Source organism: Schistocerca cancellata, chromosome 4 (genome assembly GCF_023864275.1).
Source record: "Schistocerca cancellata isolate TAMUIC-IGC-003103 chromosome 4, iqSchCanc2.1, whole genome shotgun sequence".
NCBI lineage: Eukaryota > Metazoa > Arthropoda > Insecta > Orthoptera > Acrididae > Schistocerca > Schistocerca cancellata.
In genome coordinates this window covers 775327126-775351120 of record NC_064629.1, presented here as the reverse complement: position 1 = coordinate 775351120, position 23995 = coordinate 775327126, and the positions used below count along the sequence as shown (strand labels likewise).

Genomic DNA, 23995 nt, shown 5'->3' with positions numbered 1-23995 from the left:
ATAAATGGTTGTAGTTCCTTCATAAGTTGCATAGAGAAGTATCAGTTTTTTATTTCTTGATGGTGAATAGTTTTCAACATCTGTGTCCATTTTCAAATCATCTGTGCTGTAAGTGTGACACATACAGGCGATAGCCCTTGCACAGGAACTTCCCCTGTAGTGATAAAAGTGGTATATGGCTGACTTAGCAACAGCAAAATACAACACATAGGACAGACATTAGAGAGTACACTACACAGGATGGACATTTGAGAGTATTTTGCTGTTGTTAAGTCAGCAATATACTGCTCTGATTACTGCAGTGGCAGTTTCTGTACATGGGCTACCACCTCTATTTGTCACACTTACAACAAGGATTGTTTGAAAATGGACACAGGTGTCCAAAACTAAGTCACCATCCAGAAATAAAAAATTGATACCTCTCAATGCAACTTATGATGGAGCTACAACTATTTATTTCAATTATAAGATAAGTTGCAAACCTTATCTTCACCTGCAGCACACTGCAAGTTCGTAGAAATGGCCTTTCTTTGGCTGTATTTAAGCTTTCAAAAATGAGTGTTCTCTTGAACAGCAGCAGCATTTTTTTGCCTGTGAACTGAATGTGTCACCGATTTAAAGGGTTTCTACACATTATTTGATATTCCCCCACCCAATTCAGTGATTACAAAATCTGCAGACAATTAATTTCTACTGTTCATGGGAATTCATAGTCTTGTGACCCATGATAACACTACAGATACAAATGACAAAGCACTTAAAGCATAGAAGTAGAATAGAACATATGGTAACTCTATTTTAATGTTGAGTGCTTCCTCAGACATGGGTGTCGTGTTGTCCTTAGCATGTGTAAGTTTAAGTTAGATTAAGTAGTGTTAGTGTGTAAGCCTAGGAACCGATGACCTCAGCAGTTTGGTGCCATAGGAACTTATCACCTACCTACCTACCTACCTACCTACCTACCTACCTCGTTCCTCATGGTTTATTTCAGTCGTCAATAGTCGACACGAAAACCACAGGAGATAAACAAGGGCTCTCTGAAGGTTCAATGTCATGCTGAAGCATCTTCTATACTTCCTCCCATGTTGTTATAGTGTTTTATCATTGGCCGCTTGGTCAGTCATTTCCCCACACCAGAATTGAAAGCATCCAAAAACTATTGCAGAATGGCTAACATAGCAAACATTGTTCCTGGGTCTGGCCAGATCATATTGGAAGTTCAACAGATGCTTACTCCATTGACTTATTTGTAGTGGTAGCGAAGCAAGATTCTTCATTGATGGCACTAAGCTCCCCTTCCTGGAGTGGTTCTGCTGTCCCACACATACACCTTTAGGTATGAGTTGTGGTTGCTTGCGACAATTAGTGATCTAAAGTTCTCCTTGACCATCTGTGATGCTTATGATCACTACTGGTATGTAGAGTTAGCTTTACTTTATTTTATTTTATTTTTAAGTCATAGAAGCTGTTTGCAACTGACAAAAGCTTCATAATTTAACTGAGCATCTAGACTGATGACTGGAAGTTGCCTCATTGATGATGGTGGGATAACAATGTATTCAAACGCAAACCACTGCCCAGATCAGTTTCTGTTATGTGTGCTTGTTGGAACAGCTTCATCAACCTGGAGCTCTGTTCTTCCACAGTCTACGACTGCTTGTGATGCCTGCAAGAAGTCTACATCTACATCTACATCTACATTTACATTTATCTACATTTATACTCCGCAAGCCACCCAACGGTGTGTGGCGGAGGGCACTTTACGTGCCACTGTCATTACCTCCTTTTCCTGTTCCAGTCGCGTATGGTTCGCGGGAAGAACGACTGTCTGAAAGCCTCTGTGCGCGCTCTAATCTCTCTAATTTTACATTCGTGATCTCCTCGGGAGGTATAAATAGGGGGAAGCAATATATTCGATACCTCATCCAGAAACGCACCCTCTCGAAACCTGGCGAGCAAGCTACACCGCGATGCAGAGCGCTTCTCTTGCAGAGTCTGCCACTTGAGTTTGTTAAACATCTCCGTAACGCTATCACGGTTACCAAATAACCCTGTGACGAAACGCGCCGCTCTTCTTTGGATCTTCTCTATCTCCTCCGTCAACCCAATCTGGTGCGGATCCCACACTGATGAGCAATACTCAAGTATAGGTCGAACGAGTGTTTTGTAAGCCACCTCCTTTGTTGATGGACTACATTTTCTAAGGACTCTCCCAATGAATCTCAACCTGGTACCCGCCTTACCAACAATTAATTTTATATGATTATTCCACTTCAAATCGTTCCGCACGCATACTCCCAGATATTTTACAGAAGTAACTGCTACCAGTGTTTGTTCCGCTATCATATAATCATACAATAAAGGATCCTTCTTTCTATGTATTCTCAATACATTACATTTGTCTATGCTAAGGGTCAGTTGCCACTCCCTGCACCAAGTGCCTATCCGCTGCAGATCTTCCTGCATTTCGCTACAATTTTCTAATGCTGCAACTTCTCTGTATATTACAGCATCATCCGCGAAAAGCCGCATGGAACTTCCGACACCATCTACTAGGTCATTTATATATATTGTGAAAAACAATGGTCCCATAACACTCCCCTGTGGCATGCCAGAGGTTACTTTAATGTCTGTAGACATCTCTCCATTGATAACAACATGCTGTGTTCTGTTTGCTAAAAACTCTTCAATCCAGCCACACAGCTGGTCTGATATTCCGTAGGCTCTTACTTTGTTTATCAGGCGACAGTGCGGAACTGTATCGAACGCCTTCCGGAAGTCAAGAAAAATAGCATCTACCTGGGAGCCTGTATCTAATATTTTATGGGTCACATGAACAAATAGAGCGAGTTGGGTCTCACACGATCGCTGTTTCCAGAATCCATGTTGATTCCTACATAGTAGATTCTGAGTTTCCAAAAACGACATGATACTCGAGCAAAAAACATGGTCAGAGATATAGGTCTATAGTTTTGCGCATCTGCTCAACGACCCTTCTTGAAGACTGGGACTACCTGTGCTCTTTTCCAATCATTTGGAACCTTCCGTTCCTCTAGAGACTTGCGGTACACGGCTGTTAGAAGGGGGGCAAGTTCTTTCGCGTACTCTGTGTAGAATCGAATTGGTATCCCGTCAGGTCCAGTGGACTTTCCTCTGTTGAGTGATTCCAGTTGCTTTTCTATTCCTTGGACACTTATTTCGATGTCAGCCATTTTTTCGTTTGTGCGAGGATTTAGAGAAGGAACTGCAGTGCGGATTTCCTCTGTGAAACAGCTTTGGAAAACGGTGTTTAGTATTTCAGCTTTACGCTTGTCATCCTCTGTTTCAATGCCATCATCATCCCGGAGTGTCTGGACATGCTGTTTCGAGCCACTTACTGATTTAACGTAAGACCAGAACTTCCTAGGATTTTCTGTCAAGTCGGTACCTAGTATTTTACTTTCGAATTCACTAAACGCTTCACACATAGCCCTCCTTACGCTAACTTTGACATCGTTTAGCTTCTGTTTGTCTGAGAGGTTTTGGCTGCGTTTAAATTTGGAGTGAAGCTCTCTTTGCTTTCGCAGTAATTTCTTAACTTTGTTGTTGTACCACGGTGGGTTTTTCCCGTCCCTCGCAGTTTTACTCGGCACGTACCTGTCTAAAACGCATTTTACGATTGCCTTGAACTTTTTCCATAAACACTCAACATTGTCAGTGTCGGAACAGAAATTTTCGTTTTGATCTGTTAGGTAGCCTGAAATCTGCCTTCTATTACTCTTGCTAAACAGATAAACCTTCCTCCCTTTTTTTATATTCCTATTAACTTCCATATTCAGGGATGCTGCAACGGCCTTATGATCACTGATTCCCTGTTCTGCGCTTACAGAGTCGAAAAGTTCGGGTCTGTTTGTTATCAGTAGGTCCAAGATGTTATCTCCACGAGTCAGTTCTCTGTTTAATTGCACGAGGTAATGTTCGGATAGTGCACTCAGTATAATGTCACTCGATGCTCTGTCCCTACCACCCGTCCTAAACATCTGAGTGTCCCAGTCTATATCTGGTAAATTGAAATCTTCACCTAAAACTATAACATGCTGAGAAAATTTATGTGAAATGTATTCCAAATTTTCTCTCAGCTGTTCTGCCACTAATGCTGCTGAGTCGGGGGGTCGGTAAAAGGAGCCAATTATTAACCTAGCTCGGTTGTTGAGTGTAACCTCCACCCATAATAATTCACAGGAACTATCCACTTCTACTTCACTACAGGATAAACTACTACTAACAGCAACGAACACTCCACCACCGGTTGCATGCAATCTATCCTTTCTAAACACCGTCTGTACGTTTGTAAAAATTTTGGCAGATTTTATCTCTGGCTTCAGCCAGCTTTATGTACCTATAACGATTTCAGCTTCGGTGCTTTCTATCAGCGCTTGAAGTTCCGGTACTTTACCAACGCAGCTTCGACAGTTTACAATTACAATACCGATTGCTGCTTGGTCCCCACATGTCCTGACTTTGCCCCGCACCTGTTGAGGCTGTTGCCCTTTCTGTACTTGCCCGAGGCCATCTAACCTAAAAAACTGCCCAGCCCATGCCACACAACCCCTGCTACCCGTGTAGCCGCTTGTTGCGTGTAGTGGACTCCTGACCTATCCAGCGGAACCCGAAACCCCACCACCCTATGGCGCAAGTCGAGGAATCGGCAGCCCACACGGTCGCAGAACCGTCTCAGCCTCTGATTCAGACCCTCCACTCGGCTCTGTACCAAAGGTCCGCAGTCAGTCCTGTTGACGATGCTGCAGATGGTGAGCTCTGCTTTCATCCCGCTAGCGAGACTGGCAGTCTTCACCAAATCAGATAGCAGCTGGAAGCCAGAGAGGATTTCCTCCGATCCATAGCGACACACATCATTGGTGCCGACATGAGCAACCACCTGCAGATGGGTGCACCCTGTACCCTTCATGGCATCCGGAAGGACCCTTTCCACATCTGTAATGACTCCCCCCGGTATGCACACAGAGTGCACTTTGGTTTTCTTCCCCTCCCTTGCTGCCATATCCCTAAGGGGCCCCATCCGAAAACAACATTACGACTACATTTTGCAAAAATTACAAATTTGAAGGGCTGCACTCTGTCACATCATAGTTATTATAGCAATATGTGCTCCTGTTGGCTAGATATACACTATGTGATCAAAAGTATCCGAGGACCACAAAAACATATGTTTTTCATATTAGGTGCATTTTGCTGTTACCTACTGTCAGGCACTCGATACCAGCGACCTCATTAGTCATTAGACATCATGAAAGAGCCGAATGGTGCGTTCTGCGGAGCTCACGGACTTCGAACGTGGTCAGGTGATTGGGTGTCACTTGTGTCATATGTCTGTATGCAAGATTTCCACACTCCTAAACATCCCTAGGTCCACCAGCACAAAAGCGTACAGGCCGACCTTGTCTACTGACTTACAGAGACTGCCGACAGTTGAAGAGGGTCATAATGTGTAATAAGCAGACACCTATCCAGGCCATCACACAGGAATTCCAAACTGCATCAGGATCCACTGCAAGTACTATGACAGTTTGGCGGGAGGTGAGAAAACTTGGAATTCATGGTTGAGCAGCTGCTCATAGGCCACCCATCATGCTGGTAAATGCCAAAGAACACCTCACTCGGTGTAAGGAGCATAAACATTGGACGATTGAACAGTGCAAAAATGTTGTAAGGAGTGATGAATCACATTAAACAATGTGGCTATCAGATGGCAGGGTGTGGATATGGCGAATGCACGGTGAATGTCATCTGCCAGCGTGTGTAGTGCCAACAGGTGAAATTCAGAGGCGGTGGTATTATGGTGTGGTCGTGTTTTTCATGGAGGGGGCTTGCACCCCTTGTTGTTTTGTGTGGCACTATAACAGCACAGGCCTACATTGATGTTTTAAGCACCTTCTTGCTTCCCACTGTTGAAGAGAAATTCAGGGATGGTGATCGCATCTTTCAATACGATCGAGCACCTCTAGAAGAGCGTATTGTTCCGAAAAATTGGAAAAGGGCACAGGTCATCCCCGTTTTCAAGAAGGGAGGTCGAACAGATGTGCAGAACTATAGACCTATTTCTCTAACGTCGATCAGTTGTAGGATTTTGGAACACGTATTATGTTCGAGTATAATAACTTTTCTGGAGACTAGAAATCTACTCTGTAGGAATCAGAATGGGTTCTGAAAAAGACGATCGTGTGAAACCCAGCTCGCACTATTCGTCCACGAGACTCAGAGGGCCATAGACAGGTTCCCACGTATGTAGATGCCGTGTTTCTTGACTTCTCCAACGCTTTTGATGCAGTTCCCCACAGTCGTTTAATGAACAAAGTAAGAGCATATGGACTATCAGACCAATTGTGTGATTGGATTGAAAAGTTCCTAGATAACAGAACGCAGCATGTCATTCTCAATGGAGAGAAGTCTTCTGAAGTAAGAGTGATTTCTTGTGTGCCACAGGGGAGTGTCGTAGGACCGTTGTTATTCACAATATATATAAAATGACCTAGTGTATAACATCAGAAGTTCACTGAGGCTTTTTGCAGATGATGCTGTAGTATATCGAGAGGTTGTAACAATGGAAAATTGTACTGAAATGCAGGAGGATCTACAACGAATTGACGCATGGTGCAGGGAATGGCAATCGAATCTCAACGTAGACATGTGTGATGTGCTGCGAATACATAGAAAGAAAGATCCTTTGTCATTTAGCTACAATATAGCAGGACAGCAACTGGAAGCAGTTAATTCCATAATTTATCTGGGAGTAGGCATTAGGAGTGATTTAAAATGGAATGAGCATATAAAATTAACCGTCGGTAAAGAAGCTGCCAGACTGAGATTCATTGGGAGAATCCTAAGGAAATGCAGTCCAAAAACAAAGGAAGTAGGTTACAGTACACTTGTTCACCCACTGCTTGAATACTGCTCACTGGTGTGAGATCCGTACCAGATAGGGTTGATAGAAGAGAGAGAGAAGATCCAACGGAGAGCAGCACACTTCATTACAGGATCATTTAGTAATCGTGAAAGCATTATGGAGATGATAGATAAACTCCAGTGCAAGACTCTGCAGGAGAGACGCTCAGTAGCTCGGTATGGGCTTCTGTTGAAGTTTCGAGAAAATACCTGCACCGAGGAGTCAAGCAGTATATTGCTCCCTCCTACGTATATCTCGTGAAGAGACCATGAGGATAAAATCAGAGAGATTAGAGCCCACACAGAGGCATACCGACAATCTTTCTTTCCACGAACAATACGAGACTGGAATAGATGGGAGAACCGATAGAGGTACTCAAGGTACCCTCCGCCACACACCGTCAGGTGGCTTGCGGAGTATGGATGTAGATGTACATGTGACAATAACATCCCTGTAATGGACTGGCCTGCAGAGAGTCCTGACCTGAATCCTACAGAACACCTTTGGGATGTTTTGGAACGCCGACTTCTTGCCAGGCCTCACCAACCGACATCGACACCTCTCCTCAGTTCAGCACTCTGTGAAGAATGGGCTGCCATTCCCCAAGAAACCTTCCAGCACCTGATTGAACGTATGCCTGCAAGAGTGGAAGCTGTTATCAAGGCTAAGGGTGGCCCAACACTATACTGAATTCCAGCATTACTGATGGAGGGCGCCACGAACTTTTAAGTCATTTTCAGCCAGGTGTTCGGATACTTTTGATCACACTTGTGTATTTCCCATTTGCAACCTTCAGCACAACTGCATTCATATTACGGATATATTCTTTAGCTGGTGACAACCACCATTTCAGCATTACAGAAAACGTAGCCCCTGCACCCACTAGCACCCAGACTGGTTGGCCATTGATGACGACACCAGTGAGATTTCCTTACATGTTGGTAACTATTTGTCCTTGAAGGATTTTCATCTGTGGCAGTGCCACCTCCATAGGTGGTCACCTCGCTTAGTTTTCCTGAGTTTAGCAGCTAGGTGAGTGACAGGGATGAGAAGCTGATACAGTCTGTTGGGGAGTGACCTTGTCTATGGAACAGCAATGGGCTCCATCCTAGAGGTTGACAATAATTGTTTGCAGTTGACTGCCAAGAATAGAACTGTTGAGATAGTTGATGTCTGGTGGTGTAGTAGTCATTGAACACTTGTTATCTTTCCCCACAGCAATGTATGATTCCTGGGTGTCCAACATGGATATACACTAGCATGTTGTCCTCTGTTCTCTAAATGTCTGTTCTTCTGCAGGGCTTTACACTTGGTGGAGAAGCTGGTTGTACCTGCATTGATCGGATACTGGGTGGTTCTTTGATGGCTGTGTTATAAGTCCAATTTGACTCAGACCATTCTTCCTGGATGTTAGACTGATGACAGATATTGGTGCTTAAGAACAACATTCTGTATTAGCTCCTGCTGTATGGGGTCAACATTAATGACTGCTATCTATTGTTTACTTGGCCCAACAGTTCTGACTGCCATAAACTGCTGGATTTCTTTTCTTATTACCTAGCATATGAAAGAGTGAGATTGTGGTCATCTTCCACAACTGCCACAGGGGACCACATTCGGGTGTCAGTCATATTTGTTTCGTTCAGATCTTTTTATGTTCCATTTCGTCAATGGCTAGCTCCATCTGATGTATTTCTTGGTGGTTGTGACATCTTTATCAGAATAGTTTGGTACATGTCCCATACTCATTTCATTAAGAGAAAGATTTTGTTAGCTTCTGTCATATTCTGATACACAATGTGGCACAGGACCAAAAATTTCTGAATGTAAGACTGTGTCATTTACACATGAAATTGGACCCTGTTCTTCAACTGTTCTTCCATTCCAAATTGACTTGCTGCAGATCGTCACCATACATACACTTTCCTCACCCCTGTTTTGGGCTGGAATTTGTTCCAGTTAAAGAGATTCTCTTCATTGTTCTTGAACCCCTGCTAGGCTGTGCCGTCCAAGTAAAAGTACACATTTGCCAAACACATACCTGTTGCATCTGGCAACTCCTTTGTCATGTCCTGACCAGCGTCTCCAGAAAACACTGGTGGATGCCTGACATGCAGCTGTTTTGAAATTCCCTGACAATACAGACCTTGGGAAAGATGGACTTCTTGCGTTCAGTTCCTGTCTTTGCAATGCAACAGCTTTTATGTTGCCTAATTGGAGCTACAGTGATGTAGATGTTTCAAAGCACCCAGTGTCTCCACCAAACAATGTTACATCATAACCACAATTAAGTACAAATCGGAACACAGTGTTGTCAAGAAACTACAACACTTAGCACTCAGATAACAAATTCCTTACAGTAATTCAGTCACAGATGCATTTTATTAAGCCGGTGACTAGTTTCGAACTAGCAAGTTCATTTTCCAGCCAGGCCTATTAAAGAAATGTGGTAGGGAAGGTGAATGGTTGACATTGGTTTATTGGGAGAATTTTAGGAAAGAGTGGTTCACCTGTAAGGGAGACTGCATATAGGATGCCGGTACGACCTATTCTTGAGTACTACTCGAGTGTTTGGAATCAATATCTGATCGCATTAAAGGAAAACCTCAAAGAAACTCAGAGGTGGGCTGCTACATTTGTTACCGGTAGGTTCGAACAACACGTGTTAGGACATGCTTCAGGAACTCAAATGTGAATCCCTGGAGGGAAGGCGACGTTCTTTTTGAGAAACACTATTGAGAATATTTAGAGAACCAGTGTTTGAAGCCAACTGCCAAACAATTCTACTCCCTCCAACATACTGTGTGCGTAAGGACTGCGACGATACGATATGAAAAATTATGGCTCACAGAGGCATAGAGACAGTCGTTTTTCCCTGGCTATATTTGTGAGTGGAACAGGAAAGGAAATGACAAGTAGTGGTAGAGGGTACCCTCCGCTGTGCACCATACGGTGGCTTGCGGAGTATCTACATAGATATTTAAATATAGATGAAGATGTAGATGTATATGTAGATGAAAGCTGCTCTAATAGTGATTCGTTAGGTGACACTCAGTTCACAAGTAGGTAACACACACCTGATACATAGTCACACTAGGTTCCACAGCATAGTTCAGCTGCACTTTGTGAATACACCTATATTGTGAAACTGATCTGATATTCTGTGTGAATATGTATCGTGCGTATTACCCATGTGTAAATTGACTGTCACCTGCCGCAGCACTATTAGTGCAGCTTTAATAGGCCTAGCCTGAAAATGAACTCAGTAGTTCGAAACTAGTTGCCAGTAAGCATAACGGAATTAAAATACAGAGAAACCACTATTTTAATTTTTAAAAAGAGAATATATAACAGACAGCTGGATTAATCCCCCCCCCCCCCCCTTTTTCCTCCGCTCCCTCTGCCCAACAAAACCTACATTAAGCAAACCTCAGGTCACTCAATGGTAGTTAAGCTCCCTCAAGTGCTCACAATTTGATACCAACCAGTTAGCATGTGGTGCTTCAGACCTCCACTGGAGTCAGCATGCATTACAGTTTGACACTTACAGAGATATCAACGCAGAACCCCTGGGAGAGCATGAAACTAATTCCACTTATGTTATATCCTGATAAATTAAAACTGTGTACCAGTCTGGGGTTTGAAACTGGACCTTTGCCTTTTGCAGGCTCTTACAAACCAACCTATACAAGCGTCACTCATGACCCAACTTTACAGCACTGCACGCAGTGGGAAAGTTCCAGTTAAGAGTTCCATTCCAGTACACATTTTTTTATCGGTCAGAAGTTTCAGAACAGCAGAGATTTTAATGCAAAGTGAAAAATTCATTCTGGAAATGGGCCTCAACAATATCCTTTCTTTCAGGAAAGGTAGTCTAGCAGAAGATGCAAGACACCTTTGGTGACACTGAAAAGAGACACTGTCAGAACTGAAACAAACACAGTACATGAAAAGCAAGGTTCTCAGTTCAAAGTCCAATCCAACACTCAGTTTAAGTTTGTTGAAAAGGTTCAAAGAAGTGCACATTCTCCTTCACAGTGAAAGATTAATTTTCATTCTGTATAAGATTAATGGTGACCTAGAAGATTAACATACAAATCACTGTCACAAAATCAATACTTTGTGAAGTTATAGAGAGCTCAAATATGCATGTCTACAGGTCCTACTCAAAGTGGTTTCATGTTTTTCTGAAGAATTCCTGGTCAGTCTTGTTTGATCTCTATTCAGATTTCATTGGTATGTACTGCTTCAGGGCACTCATCGGTCAGTTGTCACTAAAACTCCTGCACATCCAATTAGCAAAATGATTCATAAATAGACAGTTCACTCTAGTTGGAATTCAGTGAGAGTAGTGTTATGAAGGAAAGACATGACTTTAATGTCAATAACTACCCTGATGCAATGATTGCTTCTATGACTACACGCAATCTGTAGCAGTCACAAACATAGAACACAATCCTCAGTTGACTGGAATACCATACCAGTCCTGAGATACATTTTGTATAATTCTCAAATTTCCCACTGTTAAATGACCTTTAACTTTCAACAACTCAGTATACAATGGATGCATCAATATAAACAATGACATGTTGGCTGGCAACAAGTTACAAAATGAAATAAAATCTCACTTATCCTAAGTAACTGACATGCATATTAAGTAGCTGACTGCAGCTGTTCTGCATAATTTGGAGCATCATACTTAACAAAAGGTAGGCACAACAGTGTGGCTATGCACAGGTATCATTCACAATAAACACTATTAAAAAAAGGTTAATAGACTCAACAGCTATTGCTATGCTTGGGAAGTCACAACTGGCAAATTCGTAATATTTCTTCAGCTTGTTCCTGGACTTTGATTACAACATGACAATCCCCAAACACGTGGAACATGGAATGCAACTTTGAGCACTGAATGTGGAAGCCTTCTTTAACCAACACTTCAATCCTGTCTTATTTTATGGCTTGACATGAAATTGAATAGAAACACAGAATAGGGTCATTCAGAAAAGACTATAATTGTATCCTTCAGGCCAGTGTTTTGTGGACTTTGTACAAAATGGACTCAGAAATAGCATCTTGTAATTATGTCAAATATCTTTCTGGTTTTATGTTTCAATGTAAAACGTCTCATTCTAAACTGGAGTGGATCTGCAAAACATCCATTTTTAGCTGTAGAGTAGCTATATCAGTCTAATACTGTATTTTAGTTGTTTACTTGTATCAACATTAGTCTCTTATGGTATATACATCATGATTCCTGATAATTCCTTGCTAGCATTTTTTTGTTTGTTTGTTTTTATTTTTCCCAAGAACTGAATGGGATACGAGGCAGGACAAAGCAGGGCATGAGTGTACTGGACGCACATAAACGATGGTCAAAGTTCAGGATCTACAGTCACTAAGAGACACATACACATTAGACATAACACTTGTACCAGCAGAACTCTCGCAATATGGGTGGCCAGATTTGGGTCTCAGACTAGTGGAATGATGCATCCCAAACCAAATTTCTTGATGTCACTTTCAAGCTCTCATAAATTTGTCACATGCCTTGTCAAAGCTAACAAGAAATTCAGCTGACTGCTGGCACACAGAAAGGTGGAGCAGAGTAAAATGAAAGGGGGTGGTGGGTGGTAACACCTGCTTGAGGGTATAGGTTAGCATCCAAGCAATGTTGTTTGTTGCCTACCTCTGTCAATAAGGTGCATGGTCAATGTGATGAAGCTGAAAATTGTGGATGACTGTCTTTAAATGCACCAAAGTTCATCATGTACAGAAAGTGGCACCTTCTGCAGGTTTAGTGGTGCATACAACCATACTGGTTTACTGGCAGTGGTAGACAGCTTATTCATTTCAGAATTTCCATTTAAAAAAATATCTTCGTGAACGTGGATCACTAGTATGCGTTCTGGCTCATGGCTATAAGGCACCTTGCTATTGTGAGGCAGGAATTTTTATATGAAGTTAACACCAATACTTACAAACCTATTGCCAAATGAAAAAAGGGGGGGGGGGGGGCGTTGCATTCACATCTAGAGCAGAGACGGAGGAAAGGGAGCCTTAATTAATACTGCCCACATAGTTGTCCAATTACAGTGGGCAAAGGTACGCCAGTCGAGAATTGTGCAACAGTGAAAACACGGTACCTGATATGATGAAACACATTTCTGCCAGTTGATGAAATGTTATGTGACATGTTAATTGTAGATATCAAAAAGTCTAGCAGAACGACTGTATGGAAGAAGTGGTGAAACATGGAACAGGCTCTGTGGTGTTCTGAACATGTTTTGATCACACAGAAATAGACTCTCTTCTTGTTCAATCAAAACAGCAACATTGAGCTGTTGTAGACTCACATTTCCCTGCTTACCATTCAGCTCAACAAGTACTATAACATTATGAGACTGGCTTTAAACAGTTCTCATATACTATTATGTTATAGCTGTTACTATAACGCAAGAACAACATCCAGAAGCAACCATTCATTTACACTGGCTCACCAAGTCCTCACATTGAAAACTCACAGCACAACACAGCACAAGCCAGACACAGTCTTCATGTAATATGACCAATTTGCATTAACTGTCATGGCTGAAGTGGCTGAGCACCAATATTTCCTACGTACACACAGTGTTATAGAGAACCACAGTTAATGTCTCTAGCAACTGCAGCCTATATGGAAAGCTGCAGGGATTGATTTATTGATACCTCTTTACACATTCTCTATGCAGCTAGAGTCATCTTTTTATACACATAGTATAGCTGCACAATAAGTCATACATTGGCCACACATATTCTAGCTGTATTTTTGAATCAACAAGTATACGGACAGACAAAAGGCAATGACTAGCAGGCATGTCATGCAACTAGTTTGCATTCACACTAGCACATAGTATGCCATCTCTACATTCACCACCACCATTCCACTTCAGTTCCTTACGCCAACCCCAAATCCCCAAATAACCCCAACCCCCCTTCCTCAGCCAAAATCATTTTCCCATGATTATCCCAATTGTTTCCATTGTATTTATGGCTTACCTTGTTCCATGCCAAAGAAACATTCTTTTATTGAATGTTTCTTTTACTTGCTGTTTTATTCTATCTGTACTTTTACACAATGACTATGAAGTCAGAAAGTTTGTAAACCGAATGAAACATTTTAGGTATTCAAAAATAGTACTTTTCGTTTCATGAAGTTAAAAAAATATCACCACTTGTGAAGGCTATTGAAATACTGATGACTAAATTTTTATTGTTCAGTGAGCTTAATATTATGCACCTAAAGTGCACAGCATTAGGGTTTATTCATTCCCATTGTATTCTGTAGTGATCAAAGTAGTCAAATATTTAAAGCAGCAGTTTAAAGAATGGTGTGAATTATTTCAAAGTTATTTCTCAGTTGGAGGAGGAGCAGGAGATTAGTGTTGAAACATCCCATCAGCAACGAGGTCATTAGAGATGGAGCACAAGCTCAAATTAGGGAAGGATGGAGAAGGAAAGCAGTCACGCCTTTTTGAAGGAACCATCCCAACAATTGCCTTAAGTGATTTAGGGAAAATCATAGAGAACCTAGATCAGGATGGTCAGACACTGGTTGTAACTGTAGTCCTCCCGAATGCGACTCTAGTATACCCCACTCAGCCTCTCTCTCTCTCTCTCTCTCTCTCTCTCTCTCTCTCTCTCTCTCAGTTTGCGATTCATATCTTGCTGCCACATTCTTTGAAAGGACATGAAGATTAAATGCTCAAGGCAGTTTTGTACATAATTCAACAACATGGAATGCAACTTTGAGCACTGATATCATAGAGCTAATCATAACATCACAGAGGTCTGAGCATTTGCTTTACCTTATGGATTTTGTACTGTTGTGTAATCATTTATATCTTTGACTGTCACTATAATAACCCACGTTAAATTTAACCAAACAGACAAAATTATATAAACAATTGACACTCAATTTTTTTTTGTGTGTGTAGAAAATACATCAAAGCTACCATTGATTTAGAGAGATATATGAAATTCACATACTAAAACACAAAAAATAATGCTCAGAATACCTGAATTAGGCAGCAGTGATGAAAGGGTGCGGGCCCTTTCATCAGCCGTTGGAAGGAGTGCACTCCAGCCAACTTGCAATGCAGCCTGGGCTGCAGCCTGAACAGAACCCAGCACTCCACGATTACTAGCCAATTGAACCACTTTCTCTTTCAAGTTTATTAAGAGACTGCTTCCTGATGTAAGACCAACACTTGCCACATCCATATTGTGCCCAATTAGCACATGTAACTGTAAATTACAAAGAAACAAATTAAGCTCAGTTTACAGTATCTTACCAAATGAGCCTTACAAATGTAGTCAGTTCAGCCATACAAATGCAATTATGTAGCCTAGTAAATGTAATCTGTGTTTCCTTCTGTGGAGCTTTTCACTAGAGTGAATCTCATAACTATAGAACCATTATACCTACGATCAAGAAATGATGTATGCTCAAATATAGATGAAAATAATCTTTATTCTGAAAAATTAAACAATAATAAATGGCAGACAATGAAATCACCCACTCATGTTTTCAACAGCAGACAGTTCACACACATAACTGATATGATAACTATAGTCTGTTCAAAATTACTCTATGACTGACAGCTACAAGGGAAGTAATAGGAGGAAAGCCCATGTGGGAATCACAGACCATATTCCGCCAATCTCGAGACCCGTAGCTGCAGCAAACACCCAAAGTTGCCATACCTTCACCCCATTACCTCAACACTTCCCACCTGCAGTGGCCTTCAGTTTCAGTCATTTTGCCCTCCTATGCAAGCATTGCACCCAGTGATTATGTTTGTGTTTGCAGTTGCAGGAGTTATTACTTTATTTATTTTTACTGTTATTTGTTGTGCAGCACTGAAAAATGTCAGTAGGAAGTTCTCTTGGACAGGATATTGCTGTACAAGGGCAGTGGAGAGAAATGGTTTGTACATTACGTGCCTATTTTGAGACTGGAAAACGTAACAGTTGCCCTCTGCTCTCTGTTAACAAGGTAATCAACAGAACTGTGGTGGCCCTGAACAGTAAACAAAAAGACTGTTGTGAAGATTGGAAAGGAAATGTTTAAGAAAGAAAAAGAAGCTGGAGAAACATCAAAACTGAAAACCCTTGGAGAAAAAAAGTTGTATGGATAAGTGGATTACCAATATAGATTCGTTTGTGGAAGATACGATTTTTTGTCATGTTTATGATTATTATCGCAGAAAGAAATATATGATAGTCTGCAAGTTATTGATCATACTTAAGGAATTGGAACTTTTTTAATGCAGTTGCACATCATTATTCACAGTTTCACACAATCTAGGCATTCACTATGGACATTTCTGTGGTCATATGATGTTGACAGAGGAGGCTACAGCTGCATGGTGATGCCATTTTTTTAATGCAGATCCATAGTATGTAAATGGATGAAGTGGTGTGGCTTGATGAAGCATGGTCAATTCTGGTCATTTTTATCAAGCAGGACAGAGAAAACATCTAAACAACAATGGTAATACCTCCTGGCAAGTGGGGTACACTTAATTCTTCTTCATGCAGCCACTGTGCAAATTTCTGTCCCAAACAGTTTCCTGGTTTTTAAATTAAAAAACACAGAAGACTACAATGAAGAAAAGAACCACAATACATTTACAAATTGGTTCATACAGTCACTAATACCAAACCTGGGAAAACTATCAACAATTGTTCTATGTAATGGTCCCTACAATTCAGTTGCGGGGGGTAGGGTGGGGGGGTGGGGTGGGGTGAGGGGGTGGGGGGGGGGGGTTACGGCTGCCCCATGAGCGGAGTTGTTTATAATGCATTAATGTTCACCTCCCTTCTCTAGCACTTTATGGACGGGGCCCAACAGTTCACAAAATTTCAAAACCCATGTGAGGCATGTGTCAGTGTCAGCAAGGATTGTGGACAAATCTCAAGTCAAATCAAAGACTGCCCTGATCTCAGTGTATAAAACACACATTGCCAAAATATGTTAAACTGAACGTGGCTCACTACAAACAGTGCTGGATCCTCCTGTTGGAGGAGGAAACTGTGTGTTAAAGAGGTACATCCTATGTGCTGTCTGATGAACGGCACCTCCTTCCACAAGTGTGGCTGGCATGAATTCCATCTAGCCTGTGTGGTCGATTTGAGTGGCTGCAGCTTCTTGTCAGCCACTCCCAACCATTCAGTTTCTCACAGACACATGATTCTTCTGTCAGATAATGAGATGACAGCATGCAATGGAAAGGCACATTGACATACCGCATCATACAAACACGTTTCTTTGGCTGCCTTGTCAGTTATAATGTTTCCCCATATCCCAATGTGTCCAGCAGGAAGGAGGAGATTCGTGTTCAACTTCTTGTTGACAACAAGGCCATTAGAGAAGAACACAATCCCGGATTAGGGAAGGTGGAGAAGGGAAGCAGCTGTGTCATTTCGAAGGAACCATCTTGGCATTTACCTTATGCAATTTAGGGAAATCACAGAACACCTAAATCAGGATGGCTGGATGTGGGTTTGAACTGTCGTCCTTCTGAATGTGAGTCCAGAGTCACAATGTGTGCAAATGCGAAGTAAAAGACCTCTTTGCCTCAGTGTTGGAGTCACTGTAAGGTGTCATGGATGAGCTGAATCAACAAGTGTACTTGGTACATTTGGTGAATCACATGTACTGCACTGAGCGAGTTGGAACAGATGAGAAAACTTTTACTGTGATGCTTTTGAATCCAATCCAGGCCCATCATAATGCCACATAACACTGCATCATAATTTCTAAATTGTTCCAGAAGGCACACCTGGAAAACCCTCTTTGCGAAAACAGGGCAATATCAAGGGCATACTGTTACTGGGATCCATACGTATAAACAATGATAAAACGGTGGTACTAAAGAAAACAGAGATATTAAAATATAATGCGGATTACAAGCTTTCTTTGGGCCCCTAAACAACAAAAGGTGGCACTTTGTTCCTTTCCTGGCTGTGTATTTGGGGGACTAATAAACCCATATCTGTGAGACAGTCAGCAGCACTGTATTCCAAATAGATTGGCCACATGGGGCCAATTCCTAAACTGTCACCCAAAGTTGGGATGGACCACCACACTAAATGCCAATAACGGAGGCAACAATGAGGTGTTCAGTGCCTGTCAAGCCAGGAGGAGGTGCCACTGAATTTGTAGTGGTGTTTCATTAGCCTCTGCACACAGACTCTGAAGTGGGCTGGTCTAAAATGCTCCAGCTGATATCTGAATGCTTTCATGATGGACAGTGTCTATATTTTGAGGCAAGAAATATGGACTGATCCCTAAATCACACTGCCGTAATCTGTGATCTCACAAATGAGCCGCAAAACTGCAGGGGGTGGAATCTATCAGTTCCCTACACCTCTCCACTGAGGCACTTCACAATAATCAATGATTTGAAGCCCTCGTTTGCAAGTCGTTTAGGTGCAGGAACCAGGTTAAGTAAATAGTAGGAGCAAAAATGGCACATTGTCCTTAAACTTTAAAAGAATGTCCCCCATTATGTACTCTGGTGGGTGAAAACTGAAATGAGCAGAGTTTAAGTTGAAAAAAGTATTCTTCTCAAGTGAGAACCTTTTATTGGTCTGTTTCCAGCCTCCTTATGGTCAGCTAAAGTTGCCTTATAGTCATCATAAGATCAGAGAGAGAGCAGAAGATGGCGAAGTCATCCACAAATAAAGAACTTTTAAATGGGCTTCTGACTGCAGAGGAGTGATAGTGATGCAAACAGTGTGACACTCACAAGGAAAAGGCCTTGTAGGGAAGCAGCCTACTCACGCCATATAGAATTCATATGCTTTCCATTGTGTGCCAGCCTAGTCCGCTGTAACTAGCTATGACGTCACGAATGTTGCGTGATACCTTAAAAGTAAAGTAAATAATCTGAAAAGTTAGTAGCATGTCAGGAGTGATGCTAAAATGATAATGTGTTAAGTTTCAGTTTAATAACTTTAACAGTTTTCCGAAATTTGGACATTTTATGTAAAAATAATCGGTGCAACAGGAAGGAGTTAGAAACTTCAAAATTTATATTCAGATTCCTTTTTCATTGTAATTTAATGGAACAGCATGCTGGATCTCACAAAGTAATATTTTGGTTGAAATTCATGATTTTCTGTTTTTATGTCCTAAAAGTTCAGAAGGCAAGATAGATTGAGTAAGTGATTAGAAAAAGCTAGGATGTTTAGATTTAGGTAAAATGGAGATACGCTATAATAACAAAGATGTGAGAAGTTTCCAAAAGGTAGCTATAAAACTATAGCTGTAGAGTCTCTCCAAAGGGGAAGTTGAGAGCTCATCTATCGCGTGCAGTGAAACTATAATAATTCTCTCACCAAAAGTATTTAATTAAGGCACATCAGAATTTTATATTAGATACTTACCTGTGTGCTGATTGCACAATTAAATTGAGAGCTTCATCAGCCATCAGTGAATGAAGCAATTAATTACTTAGTAACTTGAAGTGGTGCTCTACTAGCCCCAGCTGCTAGTCAGGAAGGCAAATTTTGTCGGCTGCACTTTCAACGGTCCACACCGTGGCTATATAAATAAGAGCGCTGCGAGCTAGAGGTGGGCCCCAGTTCTCTTCTAGATTCGTAGAAGCACGCACTCTGTGTCGGAAGCCGCATCGCGTCTGTGCAGTTGCAAGGAACAGCCTTGGATGCCGTAATACGTAACTTGGTATGCACGTAACAATGAGTTCGCATTGTGGTAAAGTGTTAATTGCAGACCAACCTCAGTGATTTTTTCTCAGTTTGCATATGTCGTATTTTCATGTGTCGCTGCAGGACAGACCTTCTACCATTACTAGCATGGTGTTTGATGAGTATTAACATTAAATTTTGGTGAGCATTCACTTTGGACATTTCCATCGATAACAATTATTGAAAAGGTTTGTTATCTAGGGATAATAGGATCCGTGCAATAGACTCTGAACAGCTCTGATAGTGCAAGAGCTGATAGTAGCATTTCTTGGGTAAACTTTTGTCTGGAACTTTACGCTTTATCGTTTTCAGAATATAGTGAAAATTGTTATAGTAAATTGCATTTTCTATGAATCCCAGACGGCATCCTAAATCCTCAGCATAAGGAACTTCAATGATCAATAACTTTATTTCTCCATCAGAGATCTTTAATTACACAGAGAATTTTAATTACAGGCATCACGTTTTTGCTAATCACTTTCTAGTTGCCAACATTGTAGTTAGAGAGCCCGTCTTGAGAAAGGCAACAATAGAAATTCTCACTCGCTGCCCCACAGCCTCTGACATGGCCAACCGATTCCACTCACGTTGCTTGTGTATAACATAAACTGAAAGACTTTAAGATAATTTGGCTCAACATCCATCTAGTTTTGAGAAAATCACTTGTTCCATTCATGACACACAATCAACTAAAAATTGACAGGACTGGTAGATAACTGAAAACTGAGTATTTTTCATCAACACATATAGGGCCTGCAAACACATATTTTCCTAGAAATCAAGAAATAAATTGTTATGATTTCTGCCTGTGTACCCACAAAGTAAAAGCTTTTCAACCAAAGTGCCACTGGCGTAGTGACCAAGCCATCTGGCAGGGGAGCAGAGAACCAGTGATTGATTCTCAAACGCATTCTGCAGTTTATTTTCTTTTTTTCTGCATTGACACTGATAGGAATAACAGGGTTACTAAAGTGATCAATAAGGAATAACAGAAAGGTCAGTAAATAAATTTTTCAAATGACTTGGAACAGTAAATACTTAAGATTTTAAGCCTCACTGTGTGAAAATAATGCCGAGTAATACCACTGTGAATTCATCATGACTGACAACAGACAGTTGACTGTACAGTGTTTATTTACAGTGAAGGATGGTACAGAACTTTATCTGGATGTTCCAGAATTGCAATGTACTTCTGGAAACCCAATGAGCATTCCACAACCACGCAGTTGTAACAACAATTCATAGCATAAGTTACAATCAACTTTCAGGTGTCGTATGCACTAAAATTAATTAGTGAAAAGGAAATATTGATAAATGTAAAACAATGTTTTCTACCAAATGTTCAGAAGGAATGATGTAGTTGCACTTAAATTGTATTATTAGATATCCTTGGTGCCATGAGTATATTTGCTTTGAATGTTTGTATTACATGTAGCAGCCATTTAGTTGTACAAAGTAAAGTAAGGACATGTAACAGGGTAAATAAAAGGGCACAGTAAGGTAACCATGATTAAAAGTTTAATTCTTTACTAATTCGAGTCATTTGAGATATTTATTTGTCTGCCTTGCTATTATTCCTTATTGATTATCTTATTGACTCTCCCATTATCACACCACACATGACAATAAAAGATCCCGACAATTACGCACCATTAACTTTAGAGGTGGTTTTCTCAAAAACAGAGGGGTCTTGAACCAAAATATATTACAGTCTTGCATTTACATTTTACACAAGCAATTGGTTGGCCGTGCCTGAGGCCTGCCCTTGGGAGTGCACTGCCTTGGGAAACTACATACTCCTGAACAAAGTGATCAGACAGGAAATCACCAACAAAATATTGAAAGCATCAGTCCTTGAGGAAGGAGTTTGGCTGACACAGAGATGGTAAAAAAGTGTTCAGCTAAAACCTGAGCGTTTTCTTTAGGCATGCCCACCAGGATTCCATTTCTCAACCAGGCAATAACGTGAGGTTTACTGACTTTGCCTGAAATCTGTCTTATTGAGTCCCAAATTCATGTAGTGGAAGTGGGCCGATTAATGGAAGTCACAAATTCCTACCAGGAGTTCCTCTTTCATTTCTTTTATCTCCTGCCTTGCTTGTGATCTCGCAAACTTGAAGGAACGGAGATTTTCTGTAATTGGATGGTGTCTGAATTGCTGAAAGGGACAGGCTGTCATCAGAGGTAGTTGCTAGAGTTGGAAATGGAATCGACAGCAGCTCATTGGATCAAACAGATGATACGGCCCCATGATCTCCTGGGCACAATCCTATTGTTTGAAGATGGTCTGCAGACTGTGTCACAACCAGTTTGCCCTCTGAAACATCAATTTTGTAATCTCCTGTTGGCACTCTCCAAGTCAGTAGGTGCCCCACACCAGAAAGTGAGCAATGGGGTGCAGATTTATGGCCACTTCCCACTAAACTGAGTCTGCAATAGCTGGGGAGCAAAACCAAAGCTCAATGGCTGAAGATGACCCTACAGCTGTAAAAAAAAAACTGTGTCACCTAGCTTTAGTTTAAAAGGCAGACACATTATGAATGGGTAAGGTACTGAATAATTTGACCCCTGGAGCAAGTGGTAGCCAATGGTTCATGAGATGGAAGCTATAAAGAACACACTGTGAACTCAACTGGTATGACACATTTCACTGCAACTGCCTGTATGGTCATGGTAAGAGGGACAGGAGAGGAGCAGCATCTGTCATCAATGAAAAGAACTACCACAGCCTTAGCCCTGTCTCCAGTAAGATCATCTTTACTGTAGGTGTTAGCCCCTTAACTCAGATGTGTCAGTGACTTTAAAATGAATTTCTTGCAAGCAGGTGGAGATCGGGCTCTCCTGGGCCAGTAGCTATATTTTTTTTCAAATGCAATTGGTATCCATTTAAGTTCCACTGTAATATAGAAGAACATGTCGGAGCCATCGATTAGCGAGTGTTGTCCTTGTCCCTCTCCCTCAGCAGTGATGGTTTACCCGAGAGATCAGGGGAATGTTAGACGGTGCCCAGGTCTCCAGTTCCTCTATGTAGATATAAGTATCCTTGACCACACAATCATCATCTGAAAGGGAGAGTACTTGGTGATCCAATGGTTTTGCTGCCACTTCGTTCAATTTTGAATGACCTTTTGTGTGACATTGTTTTTACTTGTGGGAAGAGTTCATTGTATGGGTAGCGAGGATGGCATAGTGAGCCTGTGATGGTGTGCAGTAGCATGTGGCTGAGGTTCCAAGTCAGTCATTGATGGCTTCCAAATGGTTTCTAGTCAAGTGTAGCTTTTCTCCTCAGGTACACTGACAAGTGCACATACTCATATTTGAATTTCTGGTCTGGGTTTGTTTGAAGGCATCACACTTGCTGATTCGCTTCTTAAGGGCTGATGCAAAAGAAATAGTAAACGTTAGATGATATACAGCACTGAAAGCTTATATAGCTTCACCACAGGGTATGCGTCTCATAACATTCAACTCCTGAATTATCTTTTCTCATTATGAACTCTTCACTCCCTGCTTCAAACTGAGTGAACTGTGGAGCAGTTCACACATTTCAGAGGAAGTGTACAAGAGTCGCCCGATCCGTGATCTGAGGCTCCATGATCTCCACAAGTAGACCTCCCGCTACATGCCATAGTGGTATGACCAAATCTTTGATATTTGAAGCACCACATTGGGTTTGGAACAAATGGCTGAACATTTAAGTTGGATATAGGCTGCAAGAATATGTTTAGGTAATTATGGAGTGTTGAATTTTAAAATAAACATTGCAGTTTTTTCCAAGATGCCATTGACTCTCCTGATATAGTTCTGCACTTTCACAATTCCAACATTTTTCCACTCTTCACTTAACTTCTCAGAGTCCATCTCTACTATATCAGAGTAGGTAACCAGGCCCTTACAGATGTTAAATGTGCTATGCAGCTTAATCACAAGAGGGTAGTCACCTAGGGCCTTGCATCCCAGAATCTTAGATACTTGGTGTGACATGACGGTTTCATCTAGAAATGTTTCAATATGAAGTCGTTTAATGCTTTTTAAGGACCCAGCAATACCCTCCAATGCCTTGTGAATATAGAAAGGGGAGACCTTCTCAAAGGTTCCCTTTGCTCTCTTGATTACCACATAAAGGGGAGGGGGGAGGAAGGAGCTAGTAAAATTATATTAGCGTAAGTCTAACAGAGAAAATAAGAGACGTGTGGAATGGTATGTCATTCACATCAATGATCTTTCCAACATCAGTCCTCATGTCATCATCACTTCAGTAATTGCATATTCTGTTACTACAAGGGCATCAGTAGG

At 41.4% G+C, this 23995-nt stretch overlaps 1 protein-coding gene across 1 annotated transcript in view; it reads right to left on the bottom strand.

The window, feature by feature from the left end:
• LOC126184598 (E3 ubiquitin-protein ligase HERC2) overlaps positions 1-23995 on the bottom strand; it is an 812863-nt gene that overhangs the window by 609470 nt on the left and 179398 nt on the right. Inside the window, exon 18 of the mRNA XM_049927039.1 lies at positions 15001-15229. Coding sequence (XP_049782996.1) covers positions 15001-15229 — 229 coding nt within the window. The remainder of the gene's footprint in view (positions 1-15000; positions 15230-23995) is intronic.